The 19,079-nt window shown below is 40.9% G+C and overlaps 1 protein-coding gene and 1 long non-coding RNA gene across 2 annotated transcripts in view; one reads left to right on the top strand and one right to left on the bottom strand.

The window, feature by feature from the left end:
• The window catches only part of syne1a (spectrin repeat containing, nuclear envelope 1a), a 119,959-nt gene that overhangs the window by 9,187 nt on the left and 91,693 nt on the right, over positions 1-19,079 (top strand). Inside the window, 26 exon segments of the mRNA XM_025898569.1 lie at positions 2,350-2,370; positions 3,690-3,782; positions 5,388-5,569; positions 5,667-5,863; positions 6,944-7,056; positions 7,456-7,494; positions 8,625-8,732; positions 9,103-9,240; positions 9,648-9,812; positions 9,938-10,050; positions 10,276-10,444; positions 10,680-10,776; positions 11,997-12,202; positions 12,622-12,786; positions 12,914-13,066; positions 14,876-15,019; positions 15,105-15,281; positions 16,184-16,342; positions 16,553-16,717; positions 16,893-17,027; positions 17,302-17,463; positions 17,597-17,805; positions 17,882-17,990; positions 18,082-18,246; positions 18,329-18,496; positions 18,659-18,823. Of these exon segments, the coding sequence (XP_025754354.1) occupies positions 2,350-2,370; positions 3,690-3,782; positions 5,388-5,569; positions 5,667-5,863; positions 6,944-7,056; positions 7,456-7,494; positions 8,625-8,732; positions 9,103-9,240; positions 9,648-9,812; positions 9,938-10,050; positions 10,276-10,444; positions 10,680-10,776; positions 11,997-12,202; positions 12,622-12,786; positions 12,914-13,066; positions 14,876-15,019; positions 15,105-15,281; positions 16,184-16,342; positions 16,553-16,717; positions 16,893-17,027; positions 17,302-17,463; positions 17,597-17,805; positions 17,882-17,990; positions 18,082-18,246; positions 18,329-18,496; positions 18,659-18,823 (3,717 nt within the window).
• LOC112842344 (uncharacterized) lies at positions 11,099-12,389 on the bottom strand. Its single transcript, XR_003214071.1, has 3 exons — positions 12,315-12,389; positions 11,986-12,175; positions 11,099-11,521 (listed from the first exon to the last, which is right to left on the bottom strand). It is a non-coding gene; the product is annotated as an uncharacterized LOC112842344 (long non-coding RNA).

Raw genomic sequence — 19,079 nt, 5'->3', positions numbered from 1 at the left:
CCCGTTTCTCTTTCCTTCTCGCCTCTCATTGTCTTCACGTTCCCACATCCTTTAGGTGTCCTGAAATTAGTAGATTCTCTCGATTTATATTTCCACAAAGACTCTGTTTGGTAAATGTAATTCTGTCTTAACAACTTCATTACATTTAATTGTTTGTCTCCCTCTAAATGATGGAGAACAACGTCTCTCTCTCTCTCTCTTCAGCTGATTACCACTACACCTACTGCACTCCATGTTATTAGTACTTAGCAAATTCCTTTTCTCTGCTTCATTGGCAGAATTGCATCAGAAAAAAACGCTCAATATGGTTTTGAATGTAATCATCTAAATGCATCAACTGCCCCTCCATGAGATTAGTAAAACGTTCTCAAAGCGTCGCCTGGCTCGTCCTTGGATATACATAAATAAAGCCATGAGTATGAGCTGACGTCTGCGGGGACACTGACTTGTCTTCGTCGAGTGTGACAGGGTTAAAACTGTAAATCCTAAACCAGTAATCTGCTGTCTGGAGATGAGACATCAGTGGGCACTCTGCTGCGTAAATCTGAGAGTTGAAAATTAAACGTAAATATGCTCTCTGTGTGTGAAGCTGATGTACACACAGAGCATATTTACATTTTGCTTTAGATTGCCTATGTCTGATCCATGGCTGTGTCTCGTGTCTGTGTCATAGAAAGCAAGTGTTTGCTGGTGTAATGATGTTTACTGATGTTTGGAAACTGTTGAAACCCTGTGATGTAAAGCCTCCCTTCTGGGAAAGTAGAGAAGCTGTGTAAAATGTAAATGAAAACTGGATGCAAAATCAGACCCCAATCATCGGTGATGACCCTGAACCGATCACGATATTCCCCAGAATATGTAAATTTTTCTTCTTTAAAAAATTTGTTCTTGACAGTCAGGGATTAAAAAAAATCATTCTAATTGACACAGATTAGGCACTCAGATCATGTGATTAGGGTCAGTTAATAAAGTCTTTAGTTAGGGTTTAGTCTTTGAAAGCTGTGGTTATGGTTTGGGAAGACGACTGGGTTGGGTTGCCAGATCCTGAAATTTTTATGTCGGCTGTAACTGTACATAGTACATACCACAGCCTGTAAGAAACTCTGAGATAGTTGCACAAGTCAGTGCATGACTCCCTTAAATCGAATGGGTTAGAATGAAGAGTTAGGGTTTGGGGTCATCACTGATGGTGTAGTAAACACCACCATGGTCATTTTCTCATTTTGATTTTGATTCCAGCAACATGTTTCACAAAAACTTGGACTGTGGCAACAAAATGCTCATAGAAATAAGATTCTTAAAAAATGTATTCATAAATTATTATTTAAATTAGTAATAATTGGATGTAAATGAGTGCCACGGAGAGATTGAGACTTTCTAAAGTAAAGACAGCGAGAAGTAAAAAAGCTGAGTGTCAAATATTTAAACAGTTAAAGAAGAACTCAAAGTCAAATTATTAAAAAATGGTTGAATTTGGGTTTCATCCCTTAATATGTTGCCTTTGATGTGTTATTAATATAATAAATTTAGATGATTGGTTACCTGTGATGGACAGGTCACTGCTCCAGTGTTTACCCCACCTTTCATGCAAACATCTGGGGTAGGTTCCAGTTTACCTGACCCTAAACTGGATAAGCAATTTAGAAAATGGATGGATAGTTTGTAAGCGCTTTACACAGCTTCACAACTTTTTAGTTTTACTATTTAGCGTTTAGTACAATTTATCCAAAGAAACACAACCACTGCTACTGTATATGTTTACCGCTGTCATTTTATACCGGTGTGTTTTCGGTGTGGTCACGCTACACCTCTGTTAACCACTCCAGCCTTGCATTACTGTTTTGATTTGCCAGGATAACCTGCTGTGTTTTTTAATATAACACCATGTATTGCATATGTTCTTATCAGTCACTATCCCACGGTTCCCCACGCTGCCCTCGCCTGCCCCCAATCTCGTTTTTCATGCTTGTTCACATGTGCGGAGTGGCAGGTATTACCATTAGATGACCTGTTGTGCTGCGGCGCCTCAGTAATACAACCCTCTATGTGATAATATACAATACTTCATCATATCACAAGATACAGCCCCCTCTCTCTCTCGTTTCTTGCTCCACTCGGCCCCTTTCTCCCTTTCTCTGTGTCCATCTCTGCTGGATATAATCCCTGTTGCCTGCGTAGTAGTGATAGATCTCTCCTCTCAGCCAACCACTCAAGTTATCTCACCTCAGAGATGCTACAGTATCTGCCTTTTCACAGTCAATCAGGCGTTTGCTTTCAGTCATCTCCAGTACTTATGAATTATCTTTCTCCCCCTCCTCCTCTTCCTGTTCCTCCTCCATCTGCCTCCAGTCTGCATACAGAGGATCTCCGGTCAGTATTCATAACATTGCTCCACTTTTTTCTTTGTGATGTTGATAAATTGTGTCAGAAACATCTGCATGCAGCAGTTCTGATGATTACATGTGATTTCTCTTAAAGATGCACTGAAATTAGCTTGAACCTGTGGCTGTTTTGTTCTCAATCTGGATGCTGAGTTCACCTGCTTTAATGTGTGTAACATTAGTATTTGTGACACTTTTTATCTTTTACATCGCTCTCTTGAAAAAGAGATTCTCAATCTCAGTAGAACTTGAACGTACTGCCTGGCCAAAAAGTCACATGCTCTTTTATTTCATTGGACTTAATTGCTTTGGTATGGTTTACATAATCTTATGAATGTCCTAATATTTATTTTTGTCCATAAATGCATTATGTTTGTGCCATGATCTTGTATTGATGTTAGAAGAGTCAGATCAGTTTTCCAGCACATCCCAACGATTCTCAATGGGGTTAAGGTCTAAAGTCTGTGGTGGTCAACTCATGTGTGAAAATGATGGTTCACGCTCCCTGAACCACTCTTTCACACTGGTGCCCTCTTTGAATCCTGCCATTTTGATCTAAAAAAAATTGATTTAAAAATTCTGGTCATTAAGTATTCTGTAGTTCATGTATTTTTTGGCCACATGACATTCCTGAACCAGACCAACTAAAGCAACCCCAAATCATAACACTTTTTCTATTGTTCCAGAGTTCAACCTGTTTGCTCCCAACTAAACTAAAGCTACTGATAAGTGGTTTTCTTTACCCTACACAGTTGTTTAGTCCGAGTCCCATCAGTTTCCTTCACATTGTGTATAAGGAAAAGCTTCTACTTTCACTAGTAGACTCATTTATTCATTAAATTTGATTTCACCAAATATTTAAGTGATCTCTGATCACAAACAAGATTTTTTCCAGCTACATAATTTCTTCCTTGAGGATGAATGTTTAAGTCATGAGATAGGATATCGTTGTTTATGAAACAAGAAGCTACTTGTAGCATCAGTTACACTCGAGCAATTGGACAGCAGAGAAAGAATTTAATTGTACAGAGAAATGCTTTTTCTTGGTACACATGACAGTAAATGCTTTGAATCTTCCTAAATCCAATGGATGGTGCTTACTTTTTTGGTTAGTTAAATCCAGGTGTTGAGCTTTTTTTTTTTTTTTTTTTTGGCTGGGCAGTGTTTTTACATTACACTCTTTATTGTTAACTTTCTGAATAAAATGGGCTTATTGGGGTTATAGGGACAACTGATAGAATAATCTGCGATCTGGAAATATCTAGACCTTCTAATAGTGTAGTTTAATGCTGCTGCATTTGGACACAGATCAAGTTGGTGAACATCAACTCAACAGACATTGTGGATGGACGGCCATCTATTGTCCTGGGGTTGGTGTGGACCATCATTCTCTATTTCCAGGTAACTTTTTGCAGCGTTAGTGCAATCAGATCATCCGATTCAATGCACATAATTCAGCATTATTGTTTGAGAAGCAGTGAGAAGAAGAACATGATGTGAATATTACCACTCACTCACCACAAGAACCTTAACCTGACAGCTAATATGGCTGAGAATATCCAGTTTGCAGGGAGAGCAGATGTGTATTTTTCTAGTTATATATATATATATATATACATATATATGAAAAAGAGCAATTTAAGCTAAAGGGACATATTTAAAAAAAAAAAAGGGGTAATCTTTAAAAGTATAATAAACAAACAGCATCTACCTCAGGTAATTCAGACATGCAGAGAATAAATCAGAACTTACACTCTCGTAGCAGCATCAGTACACATGAATGCCTGCTACTCCATCAGACATAAGGATATTCAATAAAGGAAATGAAGTGCACTAGTAAATGTACACTTTCACTTACTGACGTATTGATTTGTTTTATTTATGGATTTTCTGAGTTGTGTGTAGCCCGAGTCTGCTGACTTTAGGGAAAAGAAACTGTGGATCATCTACAGGCCTGATAGGATATTATCAGACTGAGCTCCCAATATAATAATTTACATGCTTGCTTAAATATGTCAGTTGACTCTATTTGTACAGATTCACAATTTTTGCTATGTTGAATAAAAAAATATAATATAATACCACAGATAAAAAAAAATAATATTTAAGTAAAATGCGGCTGATGTATATAAGGATTAAAGCCACAGCTAATTTGCAGACACAATTCCTGATAAGGTTGTTAGGAAAAGATTCTCAGTCACAAGCTCTAATAATTAAACAAACAACTTGGAGGGTAAGAATTAGGACCCAAGATGAAGGCACTGGCTGAGATGTGAGTGAGCTTTATTGAAGGCGAGTGACATACAAACAAAAGGCGGGGATGGTACAAACAAAACTAGCACACCTAAACTGGGAAAAACTAAGAACCAAAGTAACAAACCCGAAGGAGACGGAGAGCAGAGCAACACAGGGCGTGATAAACAGGGAGAAACGTACAGAGGAAACGCAGGGAGACAACACAGATGAACCAGCAACAAGCAGGAGAAAACACAGGGCTTATATACACACAGGAGCAATCAGGGAATGAGAAAAAGGAGGGAAACACAGCTGGGGTAATTAGGCAGGATGATATCTGTGCACCTTATATTAGTGTGGAAGATTATAAATATTGTATGAATTCTACTTTTATTGTTAAATAGCAGCTTCTCTTGGGTGACAGTTGATGATTTTTCCCTCCTTTAATGATGTATATTATATAATATATTATGTATATTATAAGTAAACTTCTGGTACTTTGAACTTTCAGAAGAAATAAAACACTGCTCATCAACTAGGTGTAAAGTTACTTAAACTGGCTTTAAAATGAACATGCCCTGGGTTGGGGTACCAGTGTGGAGCTTCTTATTTGCCTCACAAACAGACCTGATAGAATTAGAAAACTAACAGATTATATTTTCAGTTTACGTGATCTAAAGAGCACTGTAGGAATCTGAAAACCTAACAAGATAAAATGTAGCACTTGAACCGTGGCTAAGCCTGACCTGGTTGGTATTCTGTTGCTTCCAGATTGAGGAGTTAACCAGTAGCCTACCAGCACTCCATACCATGTCCAGCAGCACCTCCTCACTGGACAGCTCCACCAGCAGCACTGAGACCACCAGCCCACCCGTCAAAAAGAAGACCCTTCCTCCTCTGCAGGGTGGAGCCAGGAAGGCATTACTGAGATGGGTCCAGCAGACAGCCACCAAGTATGAAGTCTGATTTGATGGTCAAGTGTTGCTGCAGGTTGTAGGTTATGTTTTGTTTTTTCTCTGCTGTGACCTTGTAATTTTCTGTCCTTTCTAGAAGTCTGGGCCTTGAGGTGAGGGACTTTGGCCCCAGCTGGCGCACTGGTTTAGCATTCTTCGCGGTTATCAATGCTCTCCGGCCTAATCTTGTCGACATGGAGCGAGTATGGAGAAGGCCCAATCGGGAAAATCTTCACGAAGCCTTCTTGTTGGCCGAGACTGAGTTAGGGATTCCACAACTTCTTGAGCCAGAGGGTAAATAGCATCATTTCGGAGTGACTCTGTCATTAAGTTTATCAAAAGCAAACGTGAGCCTGGCCAGCAACAAACCTACAAGTTGGAATAAAATTACTATGTATTTTATTTCTTTTTATATTCTTAAAAATAATATTTCATGTCGCTGACTGGATTCTCTGTGGTACAAAATACAGATTAATGCAGTAAAGAGGCAGATAGGCAGTCCACTGAAGCAATGGTGCATTATACACCTGGATATACCAAACACATCCTAAGCTGAAAAATGTCCTCTAACATGTGAGTCTTCTTGCTCTGCTGCGTGGTGTTTCAATCTCGCCACCACCCCAGTATTCACCAGTACAAGGGGATGTTTACTCAGTAAACCCAAATTTCTGTTATGATTTGCAGGAGAAGGACCCAAAAGTAGGCATCCCCAAAAGTCTAAAATATAAAACGTATTCCTGCAAAGCTTCTTGAAAACAGACAGGGGGAACAGAAGGACAGGTAAACAGATGTTATGACAAAGACTAAGGAGCCATACAGGACTATTTATACGCATGAGGGTAATCAAGGAGAGTAGAAACAGAAGGATACCAAAATACAGCTCAATTAAATCAAGATGACGAGATTCAGCAAGGGGGAAGTTAAACTAGACACAAGACTGAGGAGACAGTTGCCTACCATGGGGTGTGATGCAGCATGAATACTGTGGGAAATGTTTGCAAAGCAAGTTTTAGAGAACAGAAATACTGTACAATACTGGGTCAGTCCTTGCATCAGATGTGCATCTCACTTTCACTGCCAGACACCATCTGCTCCCCTTCATGCCTGCCCTTCAGAATGTACTCCAGCAAATCAAGCTTGACATCAGCATAATTAAGGTGCATTAGGCCATGAGATCCAGCATGGCGGAACCCCCAAACAAAACTTGGACACTGATCTGAAATGGTGAAGATTGATTTCATTTGAGATGCCCGCTTGTCTCCTTCAGTCAAGCCAATTCTTTTCAGCGGCTGATATTTTTCTCTATGAGAAAACTCTTGAAGAATTTACAGCCAGCTTATTTGACTGATTTTATTTATTTGGTTCCCGTCTCAGATGTCGACGTGGAAAAGCCAGATGAGAAATCTGTCATGACATATGTAGCCCAATTCCTGAAGCATCTTCCAGAACGAAAGCAGAGCGGCTCCGAGGGACAGCTACAAGTAGAGGTAACCGGCTGTCTCAGTCTCGATAGCCTGTCATTGTGACCATCTTCTCTCTTTCTGCATAGTGAATGTTTGTCTTTTGTATATGTATTTGTATGTTTGTATGTGTATTACTTATAATCATTTTGAGCTATCAAAGTGCAAGATTCAGGGGGAAAAGAAAAATTTGCTTGTCTAATTTTATATTTAATTGATTCAGAATTAAGTTAAAATCTCTTATTTAATGATTTGAAGCTATCTAGTTTTTAAAGTAGGTTGAAACGAGCTGCGGCAGTGTCTTGTCTGTTCTGTGTTTGGTTTTTGTACATCTTTCTCTCTTTGTGTCGCTCTTTGTCTTCTTCTCTGGTGTTTTTGTATGGTGACTGCTTTCCTGTGGTTGTTGTGCTGGACTCTGTTCTGCAGCATGATCTTGCACCTCGGGATATAGAGGAACTGTTGGAGGTAGGTTATTTAGCCACTTCGGTTCCCAGGGGAGAGTTTTCAATAATTTCCTCCAACGCAATGCAATTACCACCCATGATCATTCATGGTTTCCATATAAATTTGATTAAAGCATATTTTTCTGCCTCCTCTATTGGATTGCTGTATCAGTCCCTACTGTACTTTGTAAGGATGGGATTAAACACTGATTTTTCATGTCAAAATAAAGCCTGTATCCTAATATTGGCTCTTTATCTAACCTGATGTGATATTCGGGCCGCGGGGTTTCTAAGCCATGATAACGGAAGGAAGTCCAATATAATAAGATGTGATATTACCATTTATGAATGCTACCATTGAGCGCTTTGGCTCTCGGTCCCATTAGCATGACAATGAAGGCCTCTGGCATCAGCATTGTGCACTGATACAGCGTATTTGATGGAAAGCTTGTGAATAGAGGTTGGCCTTTTTTAATGTTTGCGGTGTCCAGATGTATGTCACACCGTGTTTTGCTGTTTTACAACACTGATAGGGCTTTTTGTTCTTCCTTACTTCCTGGTGTTTGCACTGGAGATTAATTAGCTATGACAAAGCGTGAATTTATAAAATAAACAGAAGCATAAACACTTGGGTTTAAAATATTTAGAGAATGATGGTGAGTAAAATATGGCAGACTGTTTCCTTTTAGAGTTAACTTGATCTACTTCCATGTTCTGAGCTGTCATAGAGAATAAAGTTGGGGCTTCCTACAGGAGGGGTGGTGTTCAGAATGAACAGCTCTCAAACGGAATGCTCTATCGCACAAGCTTTTCAGCAGCATCGCATTATCGTCATGCTTATTTAAAATCCAATGAAATGTTCGTAGGGGGTCTTAGACAAAGTACCCTGTCTAAGCTGAGTGTTGTTGGCAGCTGTGGGTTTTTGACGTTTTGTCCTGCAGGGAGACACAGAGGATTAGGGGAACACGTTTAACCGTGCATGCTCTGCTTTCTTGTTCCCCTCTTTCCTCTTTTCATCCCGGTCAATCACTTTTTCCACTCTGTCTTCTTTTCTTTCCTCCTTTTTTTTTGTGGTGCACTGTCCTCTTTTCTTTTATTTCCCAATCTCCTACTCGTTCACTCTCCCACTCCTGTGTGATCCCGGCCACCTAGCGAGAGCAGCGAAAGAGCCTGAGGGAGCTCAGGATGTGGCTCGACCAGCTGGAGAGAGATGCAATACAGGCTCAGGAGACTGAGGGCAGTCTTGCTCAGCAGTACCAGGTTAGTGTGAGTGTGTATGTGTCTGTGTTTAAACTGGGCACACTGGGCACAGACGCTCCTATTATTAGCTTAATCAGTGGTATTAGACTGTGGGGATCAGGCAGCAGCCGTCATATTTTCAGTCAATCTGGCTTATTCCACCAAGCCTCGGGATACATTCCATATTCAGCAGCATGTGGGATATCCTCATTGTCATTGCATAGCTCTGAAAGTCTAAAGCCAGATAGAGGGACAGTTTTTAAAGGTAGAACATATGAGGATCTGATAAGATGCAAATGGGAAAAGGGTATGACCTGTGAGAGAGAGAACACTCATTATCATCCTTTTATCGAGGATAAAGAGCTGTGAGTCCCTGATTTTTGCTTTTCAGCTGTTCAAGAGTCTGCATGTCCAGTTGGAGATGAGGAGGAAGCAGGTGGAGGGAGCTTTGCAGTCTACTCAAAGGGATGGGATGTTGACTGTGGATCAGGCTCTGGTCAAACAGGCCTGGGAAAGGATCTCCAAAAGGGTGAGAGCAGTGGGATTACCCACTCGCCTCCTGTTCAGAATTGTACAGAGAGCATTTTCTTTCTATTCAGAAAAAGTGATATGTAAAGATATTTAAAGCTACTCCTGGAGGTCGGTGGAGGGTTTACAATGTTCTAATTCATACATAAGGACTTCAGAAGGCATAATTTGAATTTATTTTGTGCTTTGCCAGCAACTCTGAGAATCAGCCATTTTTTAAGCTTGTATGATGATTTATTGTTTAAGGTTATTTCTTTTTACCTTATTTGGGCTAACACAGGTTGTGTTTTTTATAAAGAGCTGATGACTTAGTGTCTCCTTCTTTTTTTTAATAGAAATTAAAAATTCAATTATTTGTGTGATGAGGTTATTATTTAAGGAGACATCGTCTGTTTTTATCCATCTTAGTTACTAGACTGGCATCTTCAGCTGGATAGGTCTCTGCCAGCTCCTCTGGACACAGTGGGAGCATGGCTGCACGAGGCCGAGGAAGCTCTGCGACAGGAGATAACCATCCAGCAGGCACATGATATCACAGCCAGCACTGTGCATAGAGCTCTGGAGCAGCACAAGGTTAGTGCAGAGCCATACATAGCACAACAGAGTGTGAGAATCAAACATACTATCGAATGAACACAGAATGTATGAATACGTTTTTATGTCTGTTTTCATATCTTTACTCGGTGTACTCTGCACAGGATGTGTTGAAGAGCCTGGAAAGTCACCAGCAGGTCTTTCAGAGAATCCATAAAGACAGAAGTGTTGATGGAGTGCCTGTTCCCCCAGACCAGCTCCAAGACATGGCTGAGAGGTAAACAAAACTCCTGCTAGTCTCTCTTGAAAGTCCAGAATACAAAAACCAAGACATTTCTTCAAATTAATGTTCTTCGTGGTAATGTTTTGCTGATAAGATTATTTGGATGAAATTTGGCACCTCAGTCGATGTGTTTTCTCAACCTTGCTTTTTGGGAAAGCAGCAGTATGAGAAGGTTGAGGTATAGGTCTGATGTCCCTGTATGAACTGTGTCTTTTTTAGGATGAACTTTATCTCTACATCTTCTAGCATCCACTTAGCAAAAATGGAATTTCTGGAGAACAAACATCACATGCAGGCCTTCCTCAGTCTGGCTGAGTCCAAACTAAAGTCCTGGATCATCAAATACGGTCAACAGGAATCTGTGGAACTGATGCTTCACACCTATATTGTAAGTTCAGTCTCTGATTTGTTTAGTTTGATCTCCAGGGTTCACCTGCATGCTTATATGGAAAGGATTTTTAATTTTTTATTTATTTTTTGTATATTGCATAATAATTATTGGTTGATGAAGGATAGTTACCATTACATAGCACATGTATAAGATATTTAGTTCTGTTTCTGTGTACCTGTTAAGATGCTTTTCACCTGTAATAACATTTTCTTTTGGAATCTGTCTTCATCAGTCATTTGTGGAGAAGCAGCGTTTCTTTGAAAACTATGAGATGTTGTTCCAGTCTCTGAAACTGTCTGCAGAGGCCTATGTGAGTGCTGACAGCTCAGGTGAGTAGTTCAAGGTGTAATATTTACTATGTGTATATATAAGCATTTATTATCCTATCACTTTCATATAATAAAGTAATTCAGTAATTCTCCTGGGAAGTCTGGGAAATGTTTATCAATATCCTGGCCAGACAGTAATCTGATATAAAGGAGCTTTATTGCGATGATGTCAGAATCACATAAAATGTCCAACAATGCAATAAAAGAGTCCTGCTCATTGATTGGGAACATCATTATTATGTCACATTTCCAATGCATTCTCATCCTTTTAATGGCTTTAATCTGAAATTGATCTGATACTTCCAGTGTGTCCTGGCTGAGATCAGTATCTCTCAATTGTTCACTATATTTCAACTTTATTTCCCTTTTCAACAACTCAGTAACCAATGAGGCTTTCCCTGCCAGCAGCTCAGTTTGCCCCTGACTGGTTTCACAATTTGATAGAGGAGGAGAGTCTGCAGGCTACAGCTAAATGAGGTTCCTCCACTCTCTGCTCTCAGTGGGGAATACGACCCCATTTGCTAGTTGGGGGGCTGCTCCACTTCTGCAGGTCTCTGGGCGCAAACTGAGCTAGCTTGTTGGTTTCATTAGGTTTCAGGGTTGCATTGCTTTAGGGTATGCAGAGCAGAGAAGTGAGGTGTGGTGAGAAATCAGGACATCTGAGGTTTGATTGGTCGACCCCACAAATGAAATGCAGCAGGTCCTGCTGGTACTGTAGTTAGCATCGTGGTTTCTGATTGGCTGCCTGAGAAAAACAAGGAAAGGGTTAGGGTACTGATCTGTTTTTTGTCTCCCATTTTAGAAGGATCGCGTTTATCTGATGTGTGTCTTTATGCCATTGTTTTGCACATACTCTAACAACTAGAGAGTTTGCATCTAAGAATGTAGCACAAGCACGGATGATACATCTCCTTGTAGTGAGTTTTTCGGGTCAGGGAGTTTTCTGCAAAAGCGTGTACCTCCTTCAGCTCTATTGAGTGTTCCTGTGAAAATGTGTCCTTTGCCTTTGCCAAAGTGTGGTGATGTGAAACATAGCAGTGAAAGTCGTCAGGCGCACACAGACATAAAAGGTACAGCTGCAGCTCCAAAACAGCTGCTTCAGTGCTTCATTTTCCATTTGACTCTTGTGAATAAGTGACATTATTAGTGGCAGCAGAATCCGAGGTAATGGTGGTGTTGTCGGTAGCTGCCATTCTTGTTAAACTTTACCTCTCTTCCAGTGGATGAAGGCGAGATGGGAGTGCGCAGGTTCATGCGGGAGGTGGTGACTCAGTGGAGGAGTCTGTCCATGGAAGTGCGCAGCGTGAGGAGCATGCTGGAGGAAGTGCTGTCCAACTGGGAGAGGTACACCTCCACTGTGGCCTCTTTGCAGGCATGGCTGGAAGATGCAGAGGAAGCCCTGAGCCAGCCAGAAAACACAAAACGGGTATGAGATTAGATCTTAATACTGTCTCAGCCTTTGATTTTTTTTTTATTTTATTTTTTTCTGTGAACAGATTAGGAGCCTGCTCATACACCCATTTATTTGATGGACTCACATTTAATTGTAGCAATCAAGCCATTTTGAAGAATTTAGGTTTTTTATGTGGAAGCTTATTAGGAGTCTCCACTCAAGTATCAAATGATCCTACACCAAGCCGCTGAGGATATTCCTGTTGTTGCATTGCCATGGTTACACAGACTCACATCTCCGTCTAGGATTAGACATCTAATTACCCCACTTTTTTATTGTCCTTCCTTTGTTTCTTTCTTTGAATCACTTTCTTTGTTCCTTTTTTGATTAGCTTTCTTCATCTCTTTCTTTGACACTCGCTCTTTGTTTCTCTTAATTTCTTTGTCTTCCAGGAGTTTTTCAGGGATCTCAGCCACTGGATGGATCAGCATGCAGCCATGAACGATGCAGGGAATTTTCTTATTGAAACGTGTGACGAGACAGTGTCACTTGATCTCAAGCAGCAGCTACTCATTTTAAACGGGCGATGGAGAGACCTCTTCCTCAAAGTCAAACAAGTAATGAATGAAAACATCTAAAAATACTGCCTGTCAGACAAAGACAGAATTGGGTCAGAACATATGTGATGGCTCTGTTTGCTTCATTTCTCAGTGTAAAGTGTAATTAGCTTCTTTTTTGCTGCAGTATGCCCATTCAGATGAGTTGGAGAAGTGGAGAAAAGAACACTTGAAGGCTGTTTGGGCCCTGAAAGAGCTGCTGGACACTGCCGAAGCCAAACTTAATGCTCCTGTTCAAGTCTCTTTCCTCAGTGTTAGGGCTTTTCTTCAGGATGTGGAGGTGAGGAAAGCAAAGTGTCAGTTTAACTATCAAATATAAAAGATAAAATAGCCTGACAGTAAAAATACAAACTGTCAGTAATGTTTTTTTAAGCTGGTGGCATTGCAGCATCATGATACTTTAGACTTCTTAGTTCAATGGGCACCTACACTTACATACATACTTTATATTAGACCACATACTTTATATTAGACCATCCCTGATCACATTGCTTGGGGTTTTTTCACATCTGTTCTTTCTTAAGCTGATCGAAAATGACAAGCCTGACTCTGAAGTGGACCTAATATGCGTTTTCTTTTCTTTGTTTCTTTTTTTGTGTGTTTATATGCTGTTACTGAGGGTGGATACTCATGTTAAACATGGCCAAAGTTTCAAATATGGAACTGGATGGAGTTTTTTTTTACTCTTAGCTTTATGTGATTTCAAAGAGAATGGTCATCACAGCTCTTTTTAGGAACACAGCTGCCACGCACACCAACAGCAGGTGAAACCTAACTGTTTTACGTCCTTCCAAGCCATTTTCAGACACGTAAACTCTCTTTTTCAGGTTAAAGAGGGACTTTTAACAGGACTCTGTGTAGTCCTGTTATTAGCTAACTTTAGCAGCAATAAATTGAAGTAATTGTTTGTGGTGTGTATTTATCGGCACATCTTTTAAGGTCCCAACACGGGATTTCAGTTGGGTTGTGGTCTGTTCCTTGGGCCATTAGAACGGTTTCTTTTTTAGTCCTTTTATTGTAGATTTGTCGCTGTGCTTGGGGATCACTGTCCTGTTGCATGAGCCAAGAATTTGTTACTCAGAGGAATTCAGGGTTGACTTAATGGCTAAAAGGTGCCCAGGTCTTGTGCCTGCAAAAAGCACGCTCAAATCACTCCTCCTCCACCACACTTAATAGCTGATATGAGGTGTTTTGCTTCCAGATATGGTGTGTTTTATGACAAACTGTCTCCACTCTGGTCTCATCTGTCCAAAGCACATTGTTCAGATGTAACTTTGCAAGCCTAAGCGATCTTGCCATGTTCTTTTTTTAAAAGAGAACAAGCTTTCCCCTGGCAACCCATGCAAACTTGTTCCTTCTCTTTCTAACTGTACTGTCATGAACTTTAACGTTTAACATGCTAACTGAAGCTTGTAGAGACTTAGAAGCTGCTCTTGAGTTTTTCCTGTTGATTTTCTTCCTTTTTGACATGACTGTATTTCAGACTTTGTCTGAGAATTAGTCACACACAACAGACTATAGTCTATTTTAGATGCATTACCACTATGCTGGCAATGCTGTCCTTGGTCTTGGCAATGGTACTATCTGGGCAGAGCATACAGAAGTAAGCTTGTGTGACGCCCACTCACTGTGAAATTTGGGTAATTTTCTTCCCTGTTCTCTAATGCATGGCACCAGATATGTGTCAGACGTTGTGGTAGTTAAAGGCAGCTAAATTTCTGATCTGATAGCATCCAGCATTTATGTTCCATAAATGCAGTTTCATCAGTTAATGCTTAGAAATGTTCATGACTGCAGTAAATAAGTGTCACTGGCTCAGGTCAACATGAATTGAGGCTCAAGCTCTCTTCCTCGCCTGAGACAAATCAGATAAAGTCACGCTTGAATCATGATAAAGTGAGATTTCACAGCTGCGCTCAATGTGTGAAAACAGCTTTACTCTCATACATTTTTGATAAGGTGTTAATAAAAGCTGCAAGTCACTGCTTTATTGATATCAGCATTTTTATTACTAAAACAGCTTTGAAAGCAGTGCATTCACTTTAAGAACGTATGAAATGATCCTTTACCCTTGCACGTCACATCGCAGAATACCAAGCAAAAGGTTGTCGCTATGGAGACACAATACAAGTTGGCTGCCCGCAGTGCTCAGCTCCTTGCCAAGGATGCTCCACAGGATGAGGCAACCAGGGTCATGGCAACTATGGCAACAGTCAAAGGTCAACTAAGCAAGGTGAGTCTCATTTGAGCGTAAACACAAAGCCTTTTAAATTAAAACCTTTTTTCACTGTAAAGCGGTGCGTTTTGTATCTGTTCAGGTGAGAGAGCGGTGCCCCTCTCTGATGCGGGAGTGTCATGCCTTTCTGCCGCTGTTGGAGGAGATGGAGAAACACATCAACACTTTTTACCAGGCCTTGGAGCGAGCGAGTCGCATCACTTCTGCTGCGGGAGACCCAGAGTCACAGGCACAAGCCCAGCAAAAATACAAGTGGCAGGTCAGACATGGACGCGTTAAATTCACAATAAGTGCTTACCAGATATGTTTTTATCCTTTTTTCAGAATCTTTTTATTTTTTTACAGTTATTATGGATATGAGCTGCCAGCTCCATAAGCAGTGATCTGCATTTGCAACACTACAGTCCTATTGCTGTATCTTTTATGTGTTATTGTTCCCTTCCTTTATATTCAAATCTGATGCACGCTGACAGAAAATAATAACTCCCCTCAAACGTCTTCAAAGCAATGAGCCTCTTATGAAAATTCAAGGAGTAGAAAGAAGAGATATTTGTGTTGAAATGTAGCTTACTTAAAATACGTGCTTACTTTACTCTGAGGAGCATTATTGTGTAATTTCTAGATGCAGTTTTCTGCAGTGAACCACTTCCCATCTTTACTTCTGGGGAACTCTACATCTCTAAGACGCTCTTTTTATACTCAGTAATGTTACTGACCTGTTTCCAGTTAACCTAATTATTGCAAAGTGTTTCTCCAGCTGTTTCTTTTTTAACACCACTTACTTTTGTCGCCCCTTTCCCAACTTTTTTGAGATGCGTTGCTGCCATCAAATTAAAATGAGCTCATATTTTTCATGGAATGGTAACATTATCTCAGGTTAAACTAATATTTTCTGCGTCCCATTGTGAATAAAATATGAGTTTATGACATTTGCAAGTCACTGCATTCTGTTTTTATTTACAATTTAAACCGTGTCCCAACTTGTAAAAGTCTATCCATTCGTTTTCTTCCACTCATCCAGTTCAGGGACTGTCGACTTGTCCAGTGTGCACGCTGCCTCACTAAACTGGATAGCTAGATAAGAAAATGGATGGACGGAACGGATGGATATTGGAAACACAAGTAATTTTTTTAAACTTCTTGTCTCCCCTTTTGTGACAGGATTTGTTAAACCAGCAGCAAAGCTGTAAACGATGTTTATCGGTGATTGAGAGGAACCACCACTCCCTGCAGAGGGTGCTCTCCACCAGTAAGGTGCTCAGGAACTTCGACATATCGTTGCTGCAAAAGAGAGTTGTTGAAATTCAGGGCTCGGCACAGGTTAGTATTACAGTTATGCATTACATGCATTTGCATACCAGAATGCCAGTCAGAAACCACAATACTGATTATACTATAGAGATTACACAGACATCAGAAAAACACAAGGGATTCGTGCAGATTAGACTTATCCACCATGTGTGTTACTGTTCATTTGCTTGTAGGACAAATAATGTAATTACACTGTATTACTACTATCCAACCTCTCAGGCTTTGCTAAAGGAGGTTGGGGAATGGAGAAGGCAGGAAGAGGCCAACAACTGCCTGAGGAGGAGATTTGAGGAATCACGACAAGAGCTGGAGAGAGTGCTGAAGAAAGCTCAGGGCTGCTTGAGAGAGACTGGAGATGCTGAGGAATTATTAAAGAAACACACTGTAAGATTAAATCTGTAACCTCTAAGCATGTCTGTGAAAGCTGCGGCTAATCTGCAGAGGCATTTCTATTTTCTAATTACATTTTTAAGTGGAAACGGATAGAGTGTTAACATTCTTGACTAAACTTTTACTCTGTCTTGTGTCGTGTTTACTCTTATTTTATTTTACATTACAGGATTTCTTTGGACAACTGGACCAGCGGGTGCTGAGCGTGTTTTTGAAAGCGTGTGATGAGCTCACGGACATCCTGCCACAGGAGGAGCAACAGGGGCTGCAGGAAACTGTCCGCAGGCTGCACAAACTCTGGAAGGTCAGACGTCACCATGGTTTACCACTCTCACTAATTAATGTACACCTCTTGAGGTGCATAGGCACTACTTCATTAACTTAACCAGGAAAACCTTTGGCTTCAATAGAGTCCCTCCAGTCTGGTTCCAATTAACCTGGTTAGATAAAAATGCAACCCTCTCTGTGTTTATTTGCAGCCACTCCAGGGAACTTTTGATCAGTGACAGATACAATGTGACACTTAAGGGTAGCTTTCAGGTCTGCTATGTTTTGTCTCATCTCCATCTTTTTTACAGGACATGCAGAGCGAGGTACCATCTCACCTACTCCGTCTCAAGGTGGATGTGGAGCGAAGCCGAGTTGCTGTGATCCTGCAAGACTGCAGAGCAGAGCTGCACAGGGAAATGCAAGCCCTGTCTGGCACCTGCACCAGCGAGCGACTGATCAAAGAGCACAGAGTGAGTCTCGGATTTAGTGAAATATTGAAACAGATTGAACTGAAAATCAGAGAAAGACAAAATCACTTAATGTTGCCATCACTGACATTCAGGAGCCTCACATATCTTAATTTTCTTTATTTTTCTTCTTCAGACTTTCTTCAGGGAACGCAAACCTTTAATTCAGTGCGAGAAGAGGATTAGAAACATGGAGGATCTGTGTTACAAGTTGCCTGACAACGACCAAGCTTATCGAATACTTGACTGCACTAGAAGGGCCGTAGAAGAGGTTACAGAGCAGATAAAGAGCACCCACCTCAAGCTGGAGCAGCACCCTGATAAATGGAAAGAGTGGAATGAGAGGTAAAGATGGGCAAAAAGCACAGATTTAAATTGATTTAAAGCAAATTCAGAACTCAGTGGTCCATTTTTGTTTTAGGTTCTGCGAGCTTTCTGATTGGCTCTCATCTCAAAAAAGGCAAATGAGGCTCTTAAGAGAAACAGCAATAACTTCCAGTCATCAGGAGCAGCTTGATGCTGCTGTTCAGGTGAGCTAGTGGGCTACATTTGCTGCTCTAGGCACTGAGATTAGTCTATACTTCAACTTCAGTTAACATCTACTGGTTCCATCAATTCCAGGCACTACGGGAAGCAGTGGACACTCGAGAGGAGAGTCTGCTGTGGCTCAAGAGCCGCCTTGCTGTGCTGTCTGAAGTTAGCTCTGAAGTGGAAGTCCAAAGACAAAGAGCAGCCTTGGCTAAACTCTCAACTGACCTGCGGGCAGTTTACTCTTCACTCTGTCAGGTATTTCAGGATAAGTGCAGAATATTTTCTTCCGTATTGGAATTTTTCATCAGAAAATGATCCGATGACCTTTCTGCCACAGCTGGGTGATGAGGGCTCCGCCATGTTCCAGTATGAGGAGCTGAGGGACGAGATTCATGGTGCTCTGGAGGAGGTTCTGAGGGCCCGAAAAGAGGCTGAGGAGCAGATCGGCAGAATTCTGGATGCTGAGGGTTTGGAGGAAGCCAAACAACTTTACCTTATTCACCAGGTATGTGTTTAGTGCAAATGCACTTGTAACAACTGTTTGAAAGTCTCTTTTGTATTTAATTTAACAGTTTAACAGTTTACATTATGAATAGTTTGAGCAAAGCAAAGCAAAATCAAGGTTGCTCACAAAATAGCGTGTTGTTTTTGTGTCTATGTGTTATAGCAACACCTAAAGCGCCTGCATGCTAACAGGAGAGAGGCAGAGCTTCTGGTGTCCCACTGCCGCCAGCTGCAGAAAGGGGAGGGGCTCAGTCAATCTCTACGGGAACTGGAAGGAGCTTTCAGTGAGGCTGACCACAAATCAGGGGCAAAGGAGCAAAATCTGCAGGTAGGCAGAGCCAAGATTTTTCTCATGTCGGCGCCCTGGTGTTTGCATGTGTGAGTGTCATTGATCATCCACACACAGTCCCGCTGTTATAATTGATTAGCCTATTGCTGACTGTTATCCTGCACATTAATTTTGTTTGTCTGTTACTTTGTGATTTCTTTGTAGACTTGTCGTTGTCCTTGAATTGATCAGAAAATTAAAAGTAAACAGCAGATGATCTGCTGTCTTAAAATACCCTATGCTTACAGATGAAACC

Source organism: Oreochromis niloticus, linkage group LG15 (genome assembly GCF_001858045.2).
Source record: "Oreochromis niloticus isolate F11D_XX linkage group LG15, O_niloticus_UMD_NMBU, whole genome shotgun sequence".
In the NCBI taxonomy this organism is placed as follows: Eukaryota; Metazoa; Chordata; class Actinopteri; order Cichliformes; family Cichlidae; genus Oreochromis; species Oreochromis niloticus.
This window is presented reverse-complemented; position numbering and strand designations above follow the sequence as displayed.